At 43.8% G+C, this 23207-nt stretch overlaps 1 protein-coding gene across 1 annotated transcript in view; it reads left to right on the forward strand.

Annotated features, from left to right (window-relative positions):
* The window catches only part of LOC149460692 (uncharacterized), a 29347-nt gene extending 16601 nt beyond the window's left edge, over window positions 1-12746 (forward strand). Inside the window, exon 2 of the mRNA XM_089679354.1 lies at window positions 6022-12746. Within this exon, the coding sequence (XP_089535480.1) occupies window positions 6022-7768 (1747 nt within the window). The 3' untranslated portion in view covers window positions 7769-12746. The remainder of the gene's footprint in view (window positions 1-6021) is intronic.
* The last annotated feature ends 10461 nt before the right edge of the window (window positions 12747-23207 follow it).

The raw sequence follows: 23207 nt of genomic DNA on the forward strand, positions 1-23207 counted from the left end.
GATCATATCCCCCCTTATGTATTATACATGGAGATCATATCCCCCCTTATGTATTATACATGGAGATCATATCCCCCCTTATGTATTATACATGGAGATCATATCCCCCCTTATGTATTATACATGGAGATCATATCCCCCTTATGTATTATACATGGAGATCATATCCCCCTTATGTATTATACATGGAAATCATATCCCCCCTTATATATTATACATGACGATCATATCCCCCCCTTATGTATTATACATGGAGATCATATCCCCCCTTATGTATTATACATGGTGATCATATCCCCCCTTATGTATTATACATGGTGATCATATCCCCCCTTATGTATTATACATGGAGATCATATCCCCCCTTATGTATTATACATGGTGATCATATCCCCCCTTATGTATTATACATGGAGATCATATCCCCCCTTATGTATTATACATGGTGATCATATCCCCCCTTATGTATTATACATGGAGATCATATCCCCCCTTATGTATTATACATGGAGATCATATCCCCCCTTATGTATTATACATGTAGATCATATCCCTCCTTATGTATTATACATGGAGATCATATCCCCCCTTATGTATTATACATGGTGATCATATCCCCCCTTATGTATTATACATGGAGATCATATCCCCCCCTTATGTATTATACATGGAGATCATATCCCCCCTTATGTATTATACATGGAGATCATATCCCCCCCTTATGTATTATACATGGAGATCATATCCCTCCTTATGTATTATACATGGAGATCATATCCCCCCTTATGTATTATACATGGAGATCATATCCCCCCTTATGTATTATACATGGAGATCATATCCCCCTTATGTATTTATACATGGAGATCATATCCCCCCTTATGTATTATACATGGTGATCATATCCCCCCTTATGTATTATACATGGAGATCATATCCCCCCTTATGTATTATACATGGAGATCATATCCCCCCTTATGTATTATACATGGAGATCATATCCCCCCTTATGTATTATACATGGAGATCATATCCCCCTTATGTATTATACATGGAGATCATATCCCCCCCTTATGTATTATACTTGGAGATCATATCCCCCCTTATGTATTATACATGGAGATCATATCCCCCTTATGTAGTATACATGGAGATCATATCCCCCCCTTATGTATTATACATGGAGATCATACCCCCCCCTTATGTATTATACATGGTGATCATATCCCCCCTTATGTATTATACATGGTGATCATATCCCCCCTTATGTATTATACATGGAGATCATATCCCCCCTTATGTATTATACATGGAGATCATATCCCCCCTTATGTATTATACATGGTGATCATATCCCCCCTTATGTATTATAAATAGAGATCATATCCCCCCCTTATGTATTATACATGGAGATCATATCCCCCCTTATGTATTATACATGGAGATCATATCCCCCTTATGTATTATACATGGAGATCATATCCCCCCTTATGTATTATACATGGAGATCATATCCCCCCTTATGTATTATACATGGAGATCATATCCCCCCTTATGTATTATACATGGAGATCATATCCCCCCTTATGTATTATACATGGAGATCATATCCCCCTTATGTATTATACATGGAGATCATATCCCCCCTTATGTATTATACATGGAGATCATATCCCCCTTATGTATTATACATGGAGATCATATCCCCCATTTATTATTATACAGTATTTATAAAGCGCCAATAGTTCGCTCAGCGCTGTACATTACAAAGGGGGACAGAACATGTGACAGAACAATACCAATACAATACAATACACGAGGGGTTCGAGGGCCCTGCTCCTTGGAGCTTACAATCTAGGAGGGAGGGGATAGTGGTACGGGAGGAAAAGCTGTGGGGGATGGAGTGGTAGGAAGAGTGGAGGAGATCGGCAGTTAGCAGAGGGTGGTATAGGCTCCCTGAAGAGATGGGTTTTCAGGGTGCGCCTAAAGGAGAGGAGAGTGGGTGATAGTCTGATGGATTGGGGTAGGGAGTTACAGAGGATGGGTGACGTCCTGGAGGCAGGCATGGGAGGAGGAGATCTGGGAACTAGAGAGAAGGAGGTCTTGTGAGGAGCGGAGTGTGTGTGTTGGGTGGTACTTGGATATTAGGTCGGTGATGTAGTTCGGGGCAGTATGGTGGACGGCTTTGTACGTCAGTGTTAGCAGTTTGAATTTGATCCGTTGGGCAATCGGAAGCCAGTGGAGGGATTGGCAGAGGGGGGTGGTAGAAACTAAGCGGTTGGTAAGGTGGATGAGTCTGGCTGCCGTAATCAGGATCGACTGAAGTGGGGATTGTTGCAAAAGTGCGCATCAGAGATGGATGCGGTTCAACCATTTTGGTTTCAACCTCCATGTTGGCGAAGGGACTAACCATCCTGAAATATATTTTCCCTCATCCTCCCCCCTTTCCTCTCTTTTCAGCCACTAGTAACACTGAACCTTGGGGTACCCTACTAATACTGAACCTTTGGGGTACACCACTGATGTCACTGAACCTTGGGGTACCCTAATAATCACACAACCTTGTGGTACTCCACTAATCACACTGAACCTTAAGGTACCCCACGGAAGACACTGAATCTTGGGGTACCCCACTAACAATGAACCTTGGGGTACCCCACTAATAACACTGAACCTTAGGGTACACCACGGAAGACACTGAATCTTGGGGTACCCCACTAACAATGAACCTTGGGGTACCCCACTGATGGCACTGAAACTTGGGGTACCCCACTAATACTGAACCTTGGGGTACCCAACTGACACCCCCTGACCATTCAGAGTATGAATCATTAACCACTACTCTCTGAATACTATATTTTAGCCAGTATTCAATCCAATTGCATTCAGATTTTTCCAGCCTGTAGATTTACCTTACACATTAGCCGTGTGTGGGGAACTGTGTCCAAGTATACCACGTCCACCGCCACCCCTCTGTCCAAGTATACCACGTCCACCACCACCCCTCTGTCCAAGTATACCACGTCCACCGCCACCCCTCTGTCCAAGTGTACCACGTCCACCGCCACCCCTCTGTCCAAGTGTACCACGTCCACCGCCACCCCTCTGTCCAAGTGTACCACGTCCACCGCCACCCCTCTGTCCAAGTGTACCACGTCCACCGCCACCCCTCTGTCCGAGTATACCACCGCCACCCCTCTGTCCGAGTATGCCACGTCCACTGCCACCCCTCTGTCCGAGTATACCACGTCCACCGCCACCCCTCTGTCCGAGTATACCACGTCCACCGCCACCCCTCTGTCCGAGTATACCACGTCCACCGCCACCCCTCTGTCCGAGTATACCACGTCCACCGCCACCCCTCTGTCTGAGTATACCACGTCCACCGCCACCCCTCTGTCCAAGTATACCACGTCCACAGCCACCCCTCTGTCCAAGTATACCACGTTCACCGCCACCCCCCTGTCCAAGCATACCACGTCCAAAGCCACCCCTCTGTCCCAGTATACCACGTCCACCGCCAACCCCTCTGTCCAAGTATACCACGTCCACCGCCACCCCTAAGTCAATGTATACCACGTCCCCGCCACCCCTCTGTCCAAGTATACCACGTCCACCGCCACCCCTCTGTCCAAGTATACCACGTCCACAGCCACCCCCCTGTCCAAGTATACCACGTCCACCGCCAACCCCTCTGTTCAAGTATACCACGTCCACCCCTCTCTCCAAGTATACCACGTCCACCTCCACCCCTCTGTCCAAGGATTTGCTCACCTCCAATCTAACCTGTTTCATGATGGTTTAATCCCATCTCACCTCTAGATGTTTTCTACAGTAAACATTTAAGCTTCCACTGATTACAGAATACTAATACTGTGAGTCCTGACCCTTATACTATATAACTTGTACATTACATACTCCTGACCCCTGCACTATATACTCTATGTTGTACATTACATACTCCTGACCCCTGCACTATATACTCTATGTTGTACATTACATACTCCTGACCCCTGCACTATATACTCTATGTTGTACATTACATTCTCCTGACCCCTGCTCTATATACTCTATGTTGTACATTACATTCTCCTGACCCCTGCACTATATACTCTATGTTGTACATTACATACTCCTGACCCCTACACTATATACTCTATGTTGTACATTACATACTCCTGACCCCTGCTCTATATACTCTATGTTGTACATTACATCCTCCTGACCCCTGCACTATATACTCTATGTTGTACATTATATACTCTTGACCCCTGCACTTTATACTCTATGTTGTACATTACATACTCCTGACCCCTGCACTATATACTCTATGTTGTACATTACATACTCCTGACCCCTGCACTATATACTCTATGTTGTACATTACATACTCCTGACCCCTGCACTATATACTCTATGTTGTACATTACATACTCCTGACCCCTGCACTATATACTCTATGTTGTACATTACATACTCCTGACCCCTGCACTATATACTCTATGTTGTACATTACATACTCCTGACCCCTGCACTATATACTCTATGTTGTACATTACATACTCCTGACCCCTGCACTATATACTCTATGTTGTACATTACATACTCCTGACCCCTGCACTATATACTCTATGTTGTACATTACATACTCCTGACCCCTGCACTATATACTCTATGTTTTACATTACATACTTCTGACCCCTGCACTATATACTCTATGTTGTACATTACATACTCCTGACCCCTGCACTATATACTCTATGTTGTACATTACATACTCCTGACCCCTGCACTACATACTCTATGTTGTACATTACATTCTCCTGACCCTTGCTCTATATACTCTATGTTGTACATTACATTCTCCTGACCCCTGCACTTTATACTCTATGTTGTACATTACATACTCCTGACCCCTGCACTATTTACTCTATGTCGTACATTACATACTCCTGACCCCTGCACTATATACTCTATGTCGTACATTACATACTCCTGACCCCTGCACTATATACTCCATGTTGTACATTACATACTCCTGACCCCTGCACTATATACTCTATGTTGTACATTACATACTCCTGACCCCTGCTCTATATACTCTATGTTGTACATTACATACTCCTGACCCCTGCACTATATACTCTATGTTGTACATTACATACTCCTGACTTCTGCCCCCTCCCCCCACTGCTATATATACACATAATATGGATTCTCTTTTGTTCCCCCATTTCCTCCCAGCTGGACATTTTATATCGGATGATGTGATTGGAGCACAGACTTTTACATGGTGATAATAATGTGATAACATCCTCCAACTTTGGACCCTTAAACAGAAAGTGATAATGAGGGAGGAGTCAATACCCCAATGATGGTGGTCTTCAGGATCAGTCCAGTCTTCATCTTGATTGTTCTCCCCCCATCCTCACTCTCTGACCTCTGGTGGGGCTCAGCCCCGCTGTTCTTCATGACTAAATCATGGACTAAATAAGGAAGTGCAGTACTTCTTGTGTTGGGAAGATGGCGATGAGTGATAGAAGGGGTGGGGACCCTCGTCCTATAATCCCCTCATCACTGTCCCTCCTATAAAAGACAGTTCTGGTTGTTTCCTCACTCTCTGACTAAGGTCCATGAATAAAGAAATGACCTGGTAGGAGATCAGAGGAGCCATTTCCTAGTTCCCTTGAGGGTGGAATTGTAAACTCCTCAGAGACCAAGCTGCCTGATGTGGGCGGAGTCCTGGTTTGGGGGAACCAATCAGCTCCTGTCTAGTAATCCTCTTTGTCTTTGTATTTTAGTCCATGGCCGGGAGATGAGGAAAACCTCCGAGGATTGTCTCACTTTGTCTCAAGACTGGAAAGTAGAAGATGAGGACATCACACAGTATAGTCCAGGAGAAAACCCGGCTCCCTCCAATGTCCATCCGGCACCACCCAGTGTAGAAGGACCATCAGATTCCTTGTATCCTGAGGAACCTCAGACTGTGTGGGACTGGACCGGCCTTCCAACAGGGAAGAGGTTCTCCTGTACTGAGTGCGGGAAATGTTTCAGTTATAAATCCATTCTTAATGTGCACAAAAGATCTCACACGGGGGAGAAGCCGTATTCCTGTCCTGAGTGCGGGAAATGTTTTTCAATGAAGACCAATCTGTGCACAGATCAGAAATCTCACACGGGGGATAAGCCGTATTCCTGTCCTGAGTGCGGGAAATGTTTTTCAGAGAAGTCCAGTCTTTACACACATCAGAGATCTCACATGGGGGATAAGGCATATTCTTGTCCTGAGTGCGGGAAATGTTTTACAAGTAAGTCCAAACTTTACACACACCAGAGAACTCACACGGGGGAGAATCCTCTTTGTCTTTTAGTCCATGGCCGGGAGATGAGGAAAACCTCTGAGGATGTCCATCCGGCACCACCCAGTGTAGATGGACCATCGGATTCCTTGTATCCTGAGGAACCTCAGACTGTGCGGGACCGGGCCGGCCTTCCAACAGGGAAGAGCTTCTCCTGTACTGAGTGTGGGAAGGGTTTCCATTATAAATCTGGTCTTAATAGGCATAAAATAACTCACACAGGGGAGAAGCCATATTCCTGTCCTGAGTGCGGGAAATGTTTTTCAGAGAAGTCCGGTCTTTACAGACATCAGAGATCTCACACGGGGAAGAAGCCATATTCCTGTCCTGAGTGTGGGAAATGTTTTTCAGACAAGTCCGTTCTTTCCATACATCAGAGATCTCACACAGGGGAGAAGCCGTATTCCTGTCCTGAGTGTGGGAAATGTTTTTCACTGAAGTCCAATCTTTACACACATCAGCGATCTCATACGGGGGATAAGCCATATTCCTGTTCTGAGTGCGGGAAATGTTTTACAAGTAAGTCCAGTCTTTACAGACATCAGAGATCTCACACGGGGGAGAATCCTCTTTGTCTTTTAGTCCATGGCCGGGAGATGAGGAAAACCTCTGAGGATGTCCATCCGGCACCACCCAGTGTAGATGGACCATCGGATTCCTTGTATCCTGAGGAACCTCAGACTGTGCGGGACCGGGCCGGCCTTCCAACAGGGAAGAGCTTCTCCTGTACTGAGTGTGGGAAGGGTTTCCATTATAAATCTGGTCTTAATAGGCATAAAATAACTCACACAGGGGAGAAGCCATATTCCTGTCCTGAGTGCGGGAAATGTTTTTCAGAGAAGTCCGGTCTTTACAGACATCAGAGATCTCACACGGGGAAGAAGCCATATTCCTGTCCTGAGTGTGGGAAATGTTTTTCAGACAAGTCCGTTCTTTCCATACATCAGAGATCTCACACAGGGGAGAAGCCGTATTCCTGTCCTGAGTGTGGGAAATGTTTTTCAGAGACGTCCAGTCTTTACAGACATCAGAGATCTCACACGGGGGAGAAGCCATATTCCTGTACTGAGTGTGGGAAATGTTTTTCAGTGAAGTTCCATCTTAACACACATCAGAGATCTCATACGGGGGAGAAGCCATATTCCTGTCCTGAGTGTGGGAAATGTTTTTCACAGCAGTCCAATCTTTTCAAACATCAGAGATCTCACACAGGGGAGAAGCCATATTCCTGTCCTGAGTGTGGGAAAGGTTTTCCAGAGAAGTCCCGTCTTTACAAACATCAGAGATGTCACACGGGGGAAAAGCCGTATTCCTGTCCTGAGTGTGGGAAATGTTTTTCAAGTAACTTCAATCTTTCCAAACATCAGAGATCTCACACGGGGCAGAAGCCACTTTCCTGTCCTGAGTGAGGGAAATGTTCCTCGCTGAAGTCCTGTCTTCCTGTACATCAGGGGTCCCACACAACTCTGGAGGTGTATTAGTACCTTGAGTGTGGGAAATGTCTTCTAGATGAATGTTGCTGGACATCCCAGCTCTCATGTGGGGAAGAAGCACACCCTGATATACACCTCAGATATACTCCATGGCTGATCTTCATCATGGAAGAAACAGTTGATAAGGAGATGAGAGGCCCCCAAAGACATGGATGAAGTGCAGTAAATGTCGGGGTGCAGAGTGGTCAGTAGATCCTGGAAATGAAGGACACAACTTCAGCCCTTCTTGGGTGTCGGAGTTGCGTTTCCTGATAATGATATAGCGGGTTACAGAGCTAGAAGCCGGGAGAGCCCAGATCTCGTTATCGGGGAACTTTACACAGACAACAAGAACTTCTGAAGTTGATGTCCTTCATTTCAAGGCTCTACAGAACAGTGGTGACCCCGAAGCGTCTCTCTGTCTTCAGTCCATCCTTCTCCCATCCCCCAACAGGAGGGAATGAGAACTCCGCCCCAAACTAGGGGGGAACTTTCCTCTCATTATTTCCCTTGGCTTCTGTGTGGGTTTGGGTGGTTGGAGGAGTGCGGCACGAGAGGGAACACCGCTTGTTGTTCTATGTCTACATATGGGGTCTGGGTAGAGGGGATCCACCGGAAAATATTTCTACTTTTTGATTTTCTGCAAATCATTTCTGTTTTCACTTTGAAGGGCAATATTATGTGTGGTTTGTAAAAGAGATTGGCCCAATAGATACCACCCCACTTAGAGAATAGATGGACTAATATGACCAGCATTCATTCAGCCATGTTACATGTTGGTCTTTTCATACAGGGATTTCCTATGATCATTGTCTCCATCTAGTGGCCATAATGTGGTATGGAACTGTTTTTCATGATTTGAGGCATTTTGGAAGTAATACCTCATTATGGCCACTAGAGTGAGGGGTGGTGTCATACAATTACCGGAGATCACCCCCCCAACATATTATTAGTGTACTATGTGAGGGGCGGTGTCATACAAATACCGGAGATCACACCCCCCAACATGTTATTAGTGTACTACGTGAGGGGCGGTGTCATACAAATACCGGAGATCACACCCCCCCAACATATTATTAGTGTACTATATGAGGGGCGGTGTCATACAAATACCGGAGATCACACCCCCCAACATATTATTAGTGTACTACGTGAGGGGCGGTGTCATACAAATACCGGAGATCACACCCCAACATATTATTAGTGTACTATGTGAGGGGCGGTGTCATACAAATACCGGAGATCACACCCCAACATATTATTAGTGTACTATGTGAGGGGCGGTGTCATACAAATACCGGAGATCACACCCCCCCAACATATTATTAGTGTGCTATGTGAGGGTTGGAGTCATACAAATACTGGAGATCACACCCCCAACATATTATTAGTGTACTATGTGAGGGGCGGTGTCATACAAATACCGGAGATCACACCCCCCCAACATATTATTAGTGTGCTATGTGAGGGGCGGTGTCATACAAATACCGGAGATCACACCCCCAACATATTATTAGTGTGCTATGTGAGGGGTGGTGTCATACAAATACCGGCGATCACACCCCCCAACATATCTTACAACGCTAAGCTTTTTGGTTTGAATCCCAACCACAGCAATGAATTTGGATGATCTCCGTGTGACTACCCTAACATACATGTGCTGGTGGCAGCATCTTTGCTTCCTGTCTCAATGATCCCGAGAATGTGAATTAGAATGAGGCCTTGTCTGTTCAAACACCTTTAAAGTAGCACCTTATGTGAATGTCAAACGATGGGATGAGATAAGGGCCTGGACTAATGATTGATTGGATAATGCTGGTTTACACTCCACCCACTTTTTGGGAAGGTTTTTCAAACCATGAGAAGAGTGAGAGAAAAGGATTTAAAAATAAAATAATGGCATGGAGTCCCCCCCCCTCCCCTCGCAAATCCACAACAGACCCTTATCTGAGCATGCAGATACCGCATGCCTTCAAAGATTTATTTCCTTTGTTGGATTGCCTGCTTGGCTCACACTAGATGTGATTTAAATTTTGCTTTTTTTTCACCGTATTTTCTGTAGATTTACCAATGAGTTATTGCGATTTCTATAGTAGTCTATATGTGAAATCGCTACAAAATGCTGAAAAAGTTAGACAAGAACTACTTTTGAAATTGTGCTGCAGCAAATCGCTTACGTTAAGACACTCACATCCACATTCATTAGATCCGATATCCGGTACAATTTCAATTCTCAAATCGCACTTGAAATTGTGCACCCTGGATGTGACTTGGCATTCGATTTGCATGCCCTGCGACTTGCAAATTGTATGCCAAATTGCACCCAATGTGACTGGGGGCTAACTCCACAGTCACATCAAAGCGGATTTTGAAGTGGTGCGACTTACACTACGGTCACATCATGGGACTTACAGTGAAGTCACATGATTTCAAAGTCGGGGGACATGCTGATTTAAAGTGCGATCTGCAACACATCTGTCACAGATCTCTCTGCAAATCACATGAAAAGTAAAAATTGTTGCAGCTCCAACCAAGTTTGAACCACACCAATATGAACGCTCTAATAGCAGTAACATTGAGTGCGACTTGGCATGTGATTTGCATGACATGAGGCTTGCAAATCGTATGTCAAGTTGCACCCTCTTGTCTGCTATTAGAGCGGTCACATGGGTGCGTTTCCGACACTGATTTCTATAGTAGTACATGTACTACTTTTGTGACGATTTGCATAGAGATCTGTCAGAAGTTTTTCAAATCGCAAGGAAATCGGCATCTTCACCGTACGTCGCATCATCAATTCAATTTACCAGTGTTGTGGTCCATCAATTGTTAGTTAATCATTTATTTTATTTTTTGAGTTATTTGCATAATTTCCCCCTTTTTTTCCTTCCTCCTTTGGATCATAATCCATAAACTCTTCCATCTAGTGCAAGGTGGACGCTGTGCCCCTCCATCCCTCCTTGTGTTGTGAGATGGAGACGTTGGTTCCTGGGCTCTCCGTCCCGCAAGTGACAACGCAGTGAGCAGTAGACTGTGGCTGTGTGCAGCCGCCCTCCATCTGTTCGGATTTACATATGGGCGGATTTACATAGCGGCTTCTCGGTTGCACCTCCTGTGATATGCCCTCCAGTGACAAGTAAAGATGGCGGCTGGAACGCATTGAGCAGGCACCCACTGTGGTTACATGCCGGCGTGCATTCCACCGCCATCTGAGCAGCCTCTGCTGTTGATTGTTTGAAGTTCCTCTCTCCACTGCCATTGTTACAATTCTGACACATCGAACACAATACTTCCTCATAATATTCCTCTAAACCCGTCTGATCACTTGGAAAGAGTTCTAAAGAGTTGCTGAAGCATTTTAAGAGCTCTAATAACATGGATTTAATGCAAATCACTCAGCAAAAGATCGATATGCTCTAATCACAATGTACAGGTAAAGCTGAATCATGGATTTATTACTACACCGTGTTCCAAATTATTCTGCAAATTCCATTTAAGTGTCACAAAGATGAAATATTTTGTTTTTCAGTGTAACTCATGGATGGCATTGTGTGTCAGGGCTCTTTTGATCACTGAAAACAATCTGGGACACCTGTGATAATTAGATTGGCTGGTGAGCCCAATTGAAGGAAAAACTACTAAAGGACGGCGTTCCACATTATTAAGCAGAGCACATTTTCAAGCAATATGGGGAAGAAAAAGGATCTCTGCTGCCGAAAAGAGTGAAATAGTTCAATGCCTTGGACGAGGTATGAAAACATTCAATATTTCATGAAAATCTAAGCGTGATCATCGCACTATGAAGAGATTTGTGGCTGATTCAGAGCACAGACGGGTTGGTGCAGATAAAGGCACATTGAGGAAGATTTCTGCCAGATCCATGCATCGGATCAAGAGAGCAGCTGCTAAAATCCCATTACATAGCAGCAAACAGATATTTGAAGCTGATGGTGCCTCTGGAGTCCCACGGAAATCAAGGTGTAGAGTCCTCCAGAGTCCTGCAACTGTGCATAAACCTTCTATTCGGCCACCCCTAACCAATGCTCACAAGCAGGAATGGCTGCATTGGGCAGAAAAATACATGAAGACTCATTTTCAAACAGTCCTGTTCACTGATGAGTGCCGTGCAACCCTGGATGGTCCAGATGGATGGAGTAGTGGATGGTTGGTGGACTGCCACCCTGTTCCAACAAGGCTGTGATGTCAGCAAGGTGGTGGTGGAGTCATGTTTTGGGCCGAAATCATGGGAACAGAGCTGGTCGGCCCCTTTAGGGTCCCCGAAGGTGTAAAGATGACCTCTGCAAAGTATGTGGAGTTTATGACTGACCACTTTCTTCCCTGGTACAGAAGGAAGAACTCTGCTTTCCATAATAAAATCATCTTCATGCATGACAATGCACCATCTCATGCTGCAATGAATACCTCTGCATCAATGGCTGCTATGGGGATAAATGGAGAGAGAGTCATGGTGTGGCCTCCATCCTCCCCTGGCTCAATCCTATTGAGAACCTTTGGAGCATCCTCAAGCAAAAGATCTATGAGGGTGGGAGGCAGTTTACATCCAAACAGCAGCTCTGGGAGGCTATTCTGACATCTTGCAAACAAATTCAAGCAGAAACTGTCCAAAAACTCCCAAGTTCAATGGATGCAAGACTTGTGATCTGCTATCAGATAAGGGCTCCTATGTTACAATGTAACGTGACCGCTTCAAATGTTTACAAAGTTAAAATGTTGTTAAAAGTTTGATTGAAATAGCTTTTGATTTCAGTAAATATGCTGCAAACACAACAAATGACAATTTTCAGTTCTTTACAACCTATAAAGTGTTTTGAAACTTCCTGTGCGGAATAATTTGGAACAAAAATCCTGTTATCATTAGGAGGTTTGTTCAATAAAATGTGAATTGTACTCTTAATAGTTGTAACCTGAGAATTATGCCGACTGTTATTTACATCAATTATTGAGGGAAATGACAAAAATATCATTTGCATAATAATTTGAAACACGGTGTATTTGTATTCATACTTTTGTTATTAATTTCAGTGATCAACATCATTATTTTATGACAACTATGTACTGAGCATTATATATTATATATACACACTATATACACATATACATAAACACACACACACATATATATACACACACATACATATAGACATATATATATATATACACAGTTGTGTTCAAAAGTTTGCACACCCTGGCAGAAATTGTGACATTTTGGTATTCATATTGAAAATATGACTGATCTGCCAAAAAACTGTCTTTTATTGGGATAGTGATCATATGAAGCCATTTATAATCACAAAGTTGTTTGGCTCCTTTTTAAATCATAATGATAACAGAAATCCCCCATATGGCCCGGATCAGAAGTCTCCACCCCCTGGAATGTTTGGCCTGGGTACAGACACACAAGGTGACACACACGGGTTACAATGCCAAATCGGCTTTGATGTGACCGCAGTGTAAGGCCTTTTTATGTTTGATTTCCTGAGTGTTTTTCCGATTTATGGGAAATGCCGCATACTAGCAAAAGTGAATTGACATTTTCAGTATTGCATGCGAGATGTGGTCATGTGACTGCCTTAACTCATGCGATAATCTGGAGTGAAGTGTGCCCATAGGGCCAAGAAATATTGCCAATAGGGTTCCCTTTCACATCCCTGTTCAATGTTCTGTTGTATGCTGCACAGGTACACGTCACTGTGGCTTTCTTTCTGACTCTAATTTGTGGGGCCTGTATACCAAGGGTTACCGCAGGTGGGAAGAGGATTCATCAGGTGCAAACACTTTCTCTGACCAAATGAATGACAGTGGTGGGTGTGGCCTACCTTATATAAAGAGATGCAGTTGGGGCTGATTTTTTCCTTGCACAGGCTACATTATTTCTGCAAGTCCTTGTCTGTGGTGGTTTGGGGAGGAAGAGATATTGTGGTGAATTGCCCCAGGCCACACTCACGCTGTGTTTGGGGGAGGAAGAGATATTGTGGTGAATTGCCCCAGGTCACACTCACGCTGTGTTTTGATGTGGGCTGTAAATGTTTTGCATGTTCTTTCTTCTAAGGTGTGTTTGTGTGTTATTGTACAATGATTGTGTTTATTATCTTTGCATTGTAATCCTAACACATGTCCATTGCTCTGCTCTTCCAAGTTTGCTTTATTTAGACTGAAATTCAGTTTTCAGACAAACCTGATAAGAAATGTATGTGTCGGGGATTTGGGGAGGTGGGAGGTGTTATTTTGGCACGTATGTATTTTTATATTGATATTTTGATCTGCAGCTTGTTTTGTGGATAGATAAGCCTAGTACGTGATTTATATTAACTGTTTGTTTCCTGCTGTAACCTGTGAAAGCACAGTTCATTAGAAGTATAATCTTTTAGATTGTAAGCTCTTATGAGCAGGACCGTTCTATTTTAGCAACATCAATCCTGCTTTTTTTTTTTTTTTTTTTTTTTACCAAGAAATTAAATGTACCTACTTGTTGTTGCTGTCCAAATAAATGTGGAATGTGTATTTGATCAATAAACATTTGGACTATGTATTTTTTTGGGGGGGGATTATTTCATGTTCTAGTTGAATGTAGCACAGTGGCTAAATTGTTAGCACTTCTGCCTGGTAGTACTAGGGTTGTTGGTTCAAATCCCAACCATGGCACCTCCTGCCTGGAGTTTGCATGTTTTCCCTGTGTCTGTGTGGGTTTCCTCTGGGTACTCCTGTTTCCTTCCACACTCTAAAGACATGCTGGTAGGTTAATTGGATCCTGTCAAAATTGGCCCTAGTATATATATGAATGTAAGTTAGGGACCTTAGATAGTACACCCCTTGAGGGTTAAGGACTGATGTGAATTTACAACATATATATGTAAAGCACTGTGTAAATTGACAGCGCTATATAAGTACCATAAATAAATGTACTAGCACCCCTAACACTTATTGTTGTTAGCTATATAATATGCCCAAATCTTCCTTGTTAGAGCGCACATGTGCAAGTATGTCCAAACAAACCAAAAGCCCTCTATTGCACCACAAGATCATGTTCTGTACCAATGAATAGGTCGTGTTCAATGTGCAGCTAGCTATTCTTTTTCTACAATCCTCTTAACAGTAATAAATTGGGCCTCCAATTTATGTTGACTTTGGGCCTTTACTGGCAAATATATATTCGCCAATGTCATATACACAGTATAGCTGCAAGCATACAGTCACCAATGTCATATACACAGTAGAGCTGCAAGCATACATTCACCAATGTCATATACACAGTATAGTGCAAGCACACATTCACCAATGTCATATACACAGTATAGCTGCAAGCATACATTCACCAATGTCATATACACAGTATAGCTGCAAGCACACATTCACCAATGTCATATACACAGTATAGCTGCAAGCACACATTCACCAATGTCATATACACAGTAGAGCTGCAAGCATACATTCACCAATGTCATATACACAGTATAGCTGCAAGCATACATTCACCAATGTCATATACACAGTATAGCTGCAAGCATACATTCACCAATGTCATATACACACAGTATAGCTGCAAGCATACATTCACCAATGTCATATACACAGTATAGCTGCAAGCACACATTCACCAATGTCATATACACAGTATAGCTGCAAGCATACATTCACCAATGTCATATACACACAGTATAGCTGCAAGCACACATTCACCAATGTCATATACACAGTATAGCTGCAAGCATACATTCACCAATGTCATATACACAGTAGAGCTGCAAGCATACCTTCACCAATGTCATATACACAGTATAGCTGCAAGCATACATTCACCAATGTCATATACACACAGTATAGCTGCAAGCACACATTCACCAATGTCATATACACAGTAGAGCTGCAAGCACACATTCACCAATGTCATATACACAGTATAGCTGCAAGCATACATTCACCAATGCCAAATCCACAATAGAACTGCAAACATATATTTGCAAATGTCATATACACAATGGAGCCGCATGTAAAATTGCTATGGTGCATAAATCAATGCCAAGAAGGCTGTTGGAGGAGCAGCTGTCATACCGGAAATACGTCATGACATTTGGTGAAGGACGTTTGCAAACACCCGGAAGTGGAAGTGGGGAGTGTTAGTGGATGGGAGTGTAGTTAGGAGAGTTTAGTGGTCATTTACAAGTCTATGTTTTAGTTTTGTGAATTGTTCTTTTGTGGAATTCCAGACCACATCTGGACATGGCGAGATCGCTGTTCTCCACCAAGGAGCTGATCCTCATTTGCTGGGGAAACATTACTAATAATTGTTGTATTTTCAGTTGAAAAGATTTCCAATTCCTAGACACATTGAGGTACATAGCAGAGGTTCAAGGTTCTTCCTAACTATACAGGTGGCACAGACACCAGCATACACCCAGGGCCACTGTTAGATATCACAGGGCCCCGTACAGCATCCCTGACAGCCCCCCACCGCCAGAGAAAATATCCAAATTATATTTATGGTAAAAATACACTAAAAACATTATTAATGGACATAATCCCAACCATATTCCTGTGAAATCTAAATGATAAAACTGTACTGAGTTCATAAATAAAGCTGTGTGTGAAATGGAAGTCTTGGGGCTCATTCACATGGGTGCTGTGGCCTGTAGCGTGGGAATCAGTGGTTTGTTTTTGTGTCTGTCGCCGTTTGCAAGCAACCTATGTTACACTATGGAAATGCTGCAGGTCATAATTTGATAAGCATATGGGTGCAGGTGTACAGCCCTGAACACAGACAGTGAGCATTCAGGGCCACTTCCCCACGCCTTCACACCTGTCAGATGACAACCTGTGTTCATACAGCTGCTGTGTCCCCATAGAGCATTTTGGATGTGTTTTTGGTGTGTTCCACTGCATTTTGGATGCGTTTTTTGTGTGTTCCAATGCATTTTGGATGTGTTTTTGGTGTGTTCCAGTGCAGTTTGGATGCATTTTTGACGTGTTCCAGTGCATTTTTTTATGCATTCCAGTTAATTTTTCCCCCTCTCTTTTTCTAAAATTTAATTAGGGACATGTGCGTTTTAGTGCGTTCCAGGGCGTTTTACCGTGTTCCAGTACAGTTCTATGCATAAACAATGCAGCCTGGTTGACTTTTTTGGCAGCACCTGCAACGCACTGGAACTGCAAGCGCTGATGTGAACTATGACATTGACAACCATATAACCTTCTTTCTGTGCGTTTTGGATGCAAAAAAAGCAACTGAAACACATGTAGTGTGAACTGGCCCTAAAGGTTATTAGAGGTCAGGGAACGGGACTGACCAGGAATTGTGAATTCAATCAGACTAGAGGTGAGATACAATCAGGAATCCTATAATGATGTGAGATCTGAGCTGGAGGTGATAGGAAATGAGACACATTAACAAGATCAATAAATAGTTACATAAAAAGAGTGGGGCGGGGATACATAGATTGGCAGATGGAACAGGTGATGACGGGGGGGAGGGGAACAGGTGATGACAGGGGTGGGGGAGGGGGACAGATGATGACAGGGGTGGGGGAGGGAACAGGTGATGACAGGGGGGTGGGGGACAGGTGATGACAGGGGGAAGGGGGACAGGTGATGACAGAGGGGGTGGGGTCAAGATGTATAAGGAGAGAGATTTAAGGGCTCTTTCACACGTGACTTTATTTCTAACTCTTGCCATTCGCCCCTATAGCATTGGACAGGTGTCTGGGAAGCGTTTGTTACGCTCCTCAAATGCTCCCCAAACACCCTATGTGCGGTTTTGAGGCATGTGATAAGCATTTACCAAGAGTTAGAACTGCGCCACAAATGCCTGTAATGAAGTTAAATTGTATTGACGCTCCAAAAAATCCTCGCAATCACATCGCAAACGTCTGCCAGGCATTTGAGGCGCCGCACCATAGACTTGAATGCGAGGCTTCAATTCCTCATGACTCGACAGGAGGCGCCAGTTTTGCCGTGATGCAATGCTAACGCTTCAGTGTGAACAGCGCTGTGTGCTGCCATGTGCAGAATTTTCATAGGCGTTTGAGAAGCATAAAAACGCTAACCAAATGCCTGTCTGACACCTGCTGACAAAGCTAGTGTGAACGCAGCCTTAGAGAAGATAAAGTTGTAATGAAATATAAACAGAAGGAAAATTGAAAATTTCAAACTTGTCAGAAGAACAGGACGCAGGTAAGATTCACTCCCTTTCCACTTTCTAGTCAGTAGCCAAAATCTTAATTAATTGATCTATATTCCTGGCACTGACAGAACCCTAGAAATTGATCTCCATAATTTGGGCATTCATGTCCAAATGTCAAGGAGCTTACAATCTAATGCAGGCCATAGATGGGTCGAAAATCGACCGAAAAAAAAAAAATCGGCCAATTTTTGCACCATTAGTGGGTTAATTGGTCGGCTGTTTAATGGGGGTTTTGACACTTTTTTTGGGAAGAAGAATTCCAGTCCTCTATTATATTTTACATGAAAAGTCTTGCGGTTGCAACAATGTATCTATTTGTATCTGAATAAAACTATCTTTATCCAAAATGGATACAATGTGGCAACCGCAATACTTTTCATGTAAAATATAATATCAGAGCTCTCTGCAAGGGACAGAAGTAAAAATGCCGGCCGTAGACGGGACGAAAATCAGATGTTTTTTTGCTGTTGGTGGTAATGTCAGCTGATTGAACAACCAATTTTTTGTTTTTTTACATATACTAGGCCCAATTACCCTAACAGCATGTCTTTGGAGTGTTGGCAGAAACACACCCGTGCAGAGAAAGCATGCAAACTGAGATGCAGCCATGAGTGGGAGTAGAACCCATGACCCAAGTGCTGTAAGTTCTGAGTTCTAACCACTCAGCCACTGGAGGAGACAGAGTTTGAGCTGCAATGTAGAATAGTTACATTGTTTACAAATAATGATACAGCGAGCGCTGGTCAAATTATATAGACTACTAAAATGGTATTACACAAGATGAATATAAATCTAGGTATAGATATGAAGGTAGCAGCTAGCACTCAGGGTATTGGCAACAGTCCCAGAATAGAAATATGTTACAGTAATAGTGCAGCGCTATAAATGCATGTTATCAATCATCAACGCATGGAAAATCCAAAAAGTGCAATCATTTATTTATTTTAGGTACTTTTATAGTGCTGTCAATGTATGCAGTGCTTTACACATATATTGTACATTCACATCTGTCCCTAACCCTCAAGGGGTGTACAATCTAAGGTCCCTAACTCACATTCATACACTAGGGCCAATTTGGAGAGGAATCAATACACCTACCAGCATTTCTTTGGAGGAAACTGGAGTACTTGGAGGAAACCCATGCAAGCACAGGGAGAACATGCAAACTCCATGCAGGAGGTGCCATGGTCAGGAATCGAACCCATGAGCCATTTACTGCAAGGCAGATGTGCTAACCATTAATCCACTGTGCTGCCCATTAATGATGATGTAAACTGGTAAATGGTGCTAAAAAAAAGTTCCTATAATCATTCCTGAATAATGAAATGTCTTTGGTGTGAGAGTACCAACTCAGGGAGTGCCTATGAATGGCACGCGTGGTTTATCCATGACGGACAGTAGTGCATGAACACGTGAAAGGTCATCCACCCCTGTGACAGTGTACTACACTATTAAGAACCTTTCTGGCTCCTGTGGCTGAGCTAATTCCTCCCCAGGACCATTTGGGCACCCACCCTGATGGATGGATGGATGACTAACCCATAGCTGCCAGCATACCGCTGCACCCCCAGATGTGTGATGTGTATAACCCATGTGCATTAATACCTTAACATAGAATAGTTACATGATTAAAGAGAAGGAAGATATATCATTATATTGGGAACTTAGAACTAGACATTTCCAATTATTTCAGATATAAGTGTGAAAATGTTTAACATCTGAAAATAGAATGTATGACATTCATTAGTAAATGCATCAGTTGTCTCATCATTTTGGAGAAACAGCAAAAAAAAACCAATTCTAATCTCGGTGTACTAATTATGTTACATTCTAAGTATTCTCTTATGCCAACAGGAAAGCTCCAATGGTACAAAGCCCGCAGTTGTGCGCCATCTAGCGGACATATCCGGTATTGCAGCTGAAAATGTGCCAGACGTGATTCCACATTTACTAATAGTAAAGTAGACGTTTATCAATGAGATTGCTAGACGCCACTCAGAGGACTGACAGGTCCTCATTGATTTAACTGAGTCTGCCTGAATGGTCAGAGTCTGCTGGTAGACTCACGTCTTAGTAAATCAGGGCCAATGTGTCCACAATCACCATGGAAATGATCAGATCAATGAAACGTTTGTCATAGACGGACCATCATGTGCCGATCATATACACAGACATTTGTATCACGGGAAACATACAAGAAACATGTATGGAGAAAGACACGGGAAAGTCCCAATATGTGCATTCACCAATCACTCCTTCATTCCCGGTATACACACAATTCCATTGCTTCCATGTGTACACCATCAGTCACTCTTCTAGAATTGGGACATTTTATTACCACCCACCTCTTCAGTGATCCCCCACCATGCAAGTATTGTCCTCACCTCCAACTGTGGGCCTAATGAGTGCTTGGAACATTTGTCCACAAAGTATGAATAATAGACCTCCAAGTGTTTGTGAAATCTCCCACCACAAACTGTACTCAGCCAATCACAGGGCAGGACTCCATTTTTCTTCTTCTCTTGCCATCAATGGCCAACCCGGTCCCACACTTCATCCATGTCTTTGGGAACCTATGATCTCCTTATCAACTGTTTCTTCCATGATGAAGATCAGCCATGGAGTATATCTGAGGTGTATATCAGGGTGTGCTTCTTCCCCACATGAGAGCTGGGATGTCCAGCAACATTCATCTAGAAGACATTTCCCGCACTCAAGGCACTAATACACCTCCAGGGTTGTGTGGGACCCCTGATGTACAGGAAGACAGAACTTCAGTGAGGAACATTTCCCTCACTCAGGAGTAGAAAGCAGCTTCTCCCGTGTGCAATCTCTGATGTTTGTAAAGCTAGTTCTGTGAAAAACTTTTCCGCACTCAGGACAGGAATACGGCTTCTCCCCCGTGTGAGATCTCTGATGTATAGAAAGATAGGACTTCTGTGGAAAAACATTTTCCACACTCAGGACAAGAATACGGCTTCTCCCCCGTGTGAGATCTCTGATGTATGGAAAGATGGGACTTCTGTGAAACAAATTTCCAACATTCAGGACAGAAATACGGCTTCTCCCCCTGTATGAGATCTCTGATGTTTGTAAAGATTGGACTTGTCTAAAAAACATTTCCCGCACTCAAGACAGGAATACGGCTTCTCACCCGTGTGAGACCTTTCATGTGTGACAAGATGGCACTTCACAGAAAAACATTTCCCACACTCAGGACAGGAATACGGCTTCTCCCCTGTGTGCATTCTCTGATGTGTGTAAAGTTGGTACTTCTGTGCAAAACGTTTCCCGCACTCAGGACAGGAATACGGCTTCTCCCCCGTGTGAGATCTCTGATGCCTGGAAAGATGGAACTTAAATGAAAAACATTTCCCACACTCAGGACAGGAATACGGTTTCTCCCCCGTGTGCATTCTCTGATGTGTGTAAAGTTGGTACTTCTGTGCAAAATGTTTCCCGCACTCAGGACAGGAATATGGCTTCTCCCCCGTGTGAGAAATCTGATGTTTGTAAAGATTGGACTTCTCTGCAAAACGTTTCCTGCACTCAGGACAGGAATACGGCTTCTCCCCCGTGTGAGATCTCTGATGTTTGTAGAGACTGGACATCTGTGAAAAACATTTTGCGCACTCAGAACAGGAATACGGTTTCTCCCCCGTGTGCGATCTCTGATGTGTGCCAAGATGTGACTTATGTGAAAAACATTTCCCACACTCAGGACAGGAATAGAATTTCTCCCCTGTGTGAGATCTCTGATGTTTGTAAAGACTGGACTTCTGTGAAAAACATTTCCCGCACTCAGGGCAGGAATATGGCTTATCCCCCGTGTGAGTTCTCTGATGTGTGTCAAGATGTGACTTATGTGAAAAACATTTCCCGCACTCAGGGCAGGAATACGGCTTCTCCCCCGTGTGAGATCTCTGATGGTTGTAAAGACTGGTCTTCACTGAAAAACATTTTCCACACTCAGGACAGGAATACGGCTTCTCCCCCGTGTGAGATCTCTGATGTGTGTCAAGATTGCCCTTATGTGAAAAACATTTCCCACACTCAGGACAGGAATACGGCTTCTCCCCTGTGTGACATCTTTTATGCACATTAAGATGGGATTTATAACGGAACCCCTTCCCGCACTCAGTACAGGAGAATCTCTTCTCTGTTAGAAGGCCGGCCCGGTCCCGCACAGTCTGAGGTTCCTCAGGATATGAGGAATCCGATGGTCCATCTACACTGGGTGGTGCCGGATGGACATTGGAGGGAGCCGGGTTTTCTCCTGGACTATACTGTGTGATGTCCTCATCTTCTACTTTCCAGTCTGGAGACAAAGTGAGACAATCCTCGGAGGTTTTCCTCATCTCCCGGCCATGGACTAAAATACAAAGACAAAGAGGATTACCAGACAGGAGCTGATTGGTTCCCCCAAACCAGGACTCCGCCCACATCAGGCAGCTTGGTCTCTTAGGAGCTTACAATTCCACCCTCAAGGGAACTAGGAAATGGCTCCTCTGATCTCCTACCAGGTCATTTCTTTATTCATGGACCTCAGTCAGAGAGTGAGGAAACAACCAGAACTGTCTTTTATAGGAGGGACAGTGATGAGGGGATTACAGGAGGGTTTACAACCACTTTAAATGTCTACACGAGACAAGTTGCAGAGGTCCCACACCGCTGCCTCCCATCTCCTGAGACTGCACTCAGTGACTTGGGCCTGAGACTATACAGACATATCCCTCCACCCGGCACAGCCAGCAGACCACAGAGCAAGGAACCCTGGGAGAATTGTTCTGTCAGAGATCTTACTAGACTTGGACATTGTGCAAAAGATCAAAAGCACATGCCCTACGGGCCTAGGACTAGGATTGTGTAAAGTGAAAATCAACATTTTGCTGCCAGCTGAACCCCAGAACCTCCATAAATCCAGTCTAGATACATAAATTGTGTCTGCAGCACAGAGAAGGAAGATTATCCGAGAGAAATCCAGGAATACAGGACGGGGAACACAGCTCAGGAAAGTGACCAGGGGATTACAGGCTGATATCACCCAGTCCCCGCCCTACTCTGGACCAATCAGTGAGCAGTATGGGTGGAGGAATGGATTTAGTGTTCATGACCCACCTGTGCTGATCTCTGTAGGAGTGTCCTCCTCTATAAATGTCCCCGTTATTCCATCCTCCTCCA

Source organism: Staurois parvus, unplaced genomic scaffold, assembly GCF_062004578.1.
Source record: "Staurois parvus isolate SC_StPar_1 unplaced genomic scaffold, SC_StPar_1.0 ptg000222l, whole genome shotgun sequence".
Classification (NCBI taxonomy): Eukaryota; Metazoa; Chordata; class Amphibia; order Anura; family Ranidae; genus Staurois; species Staurois parvus.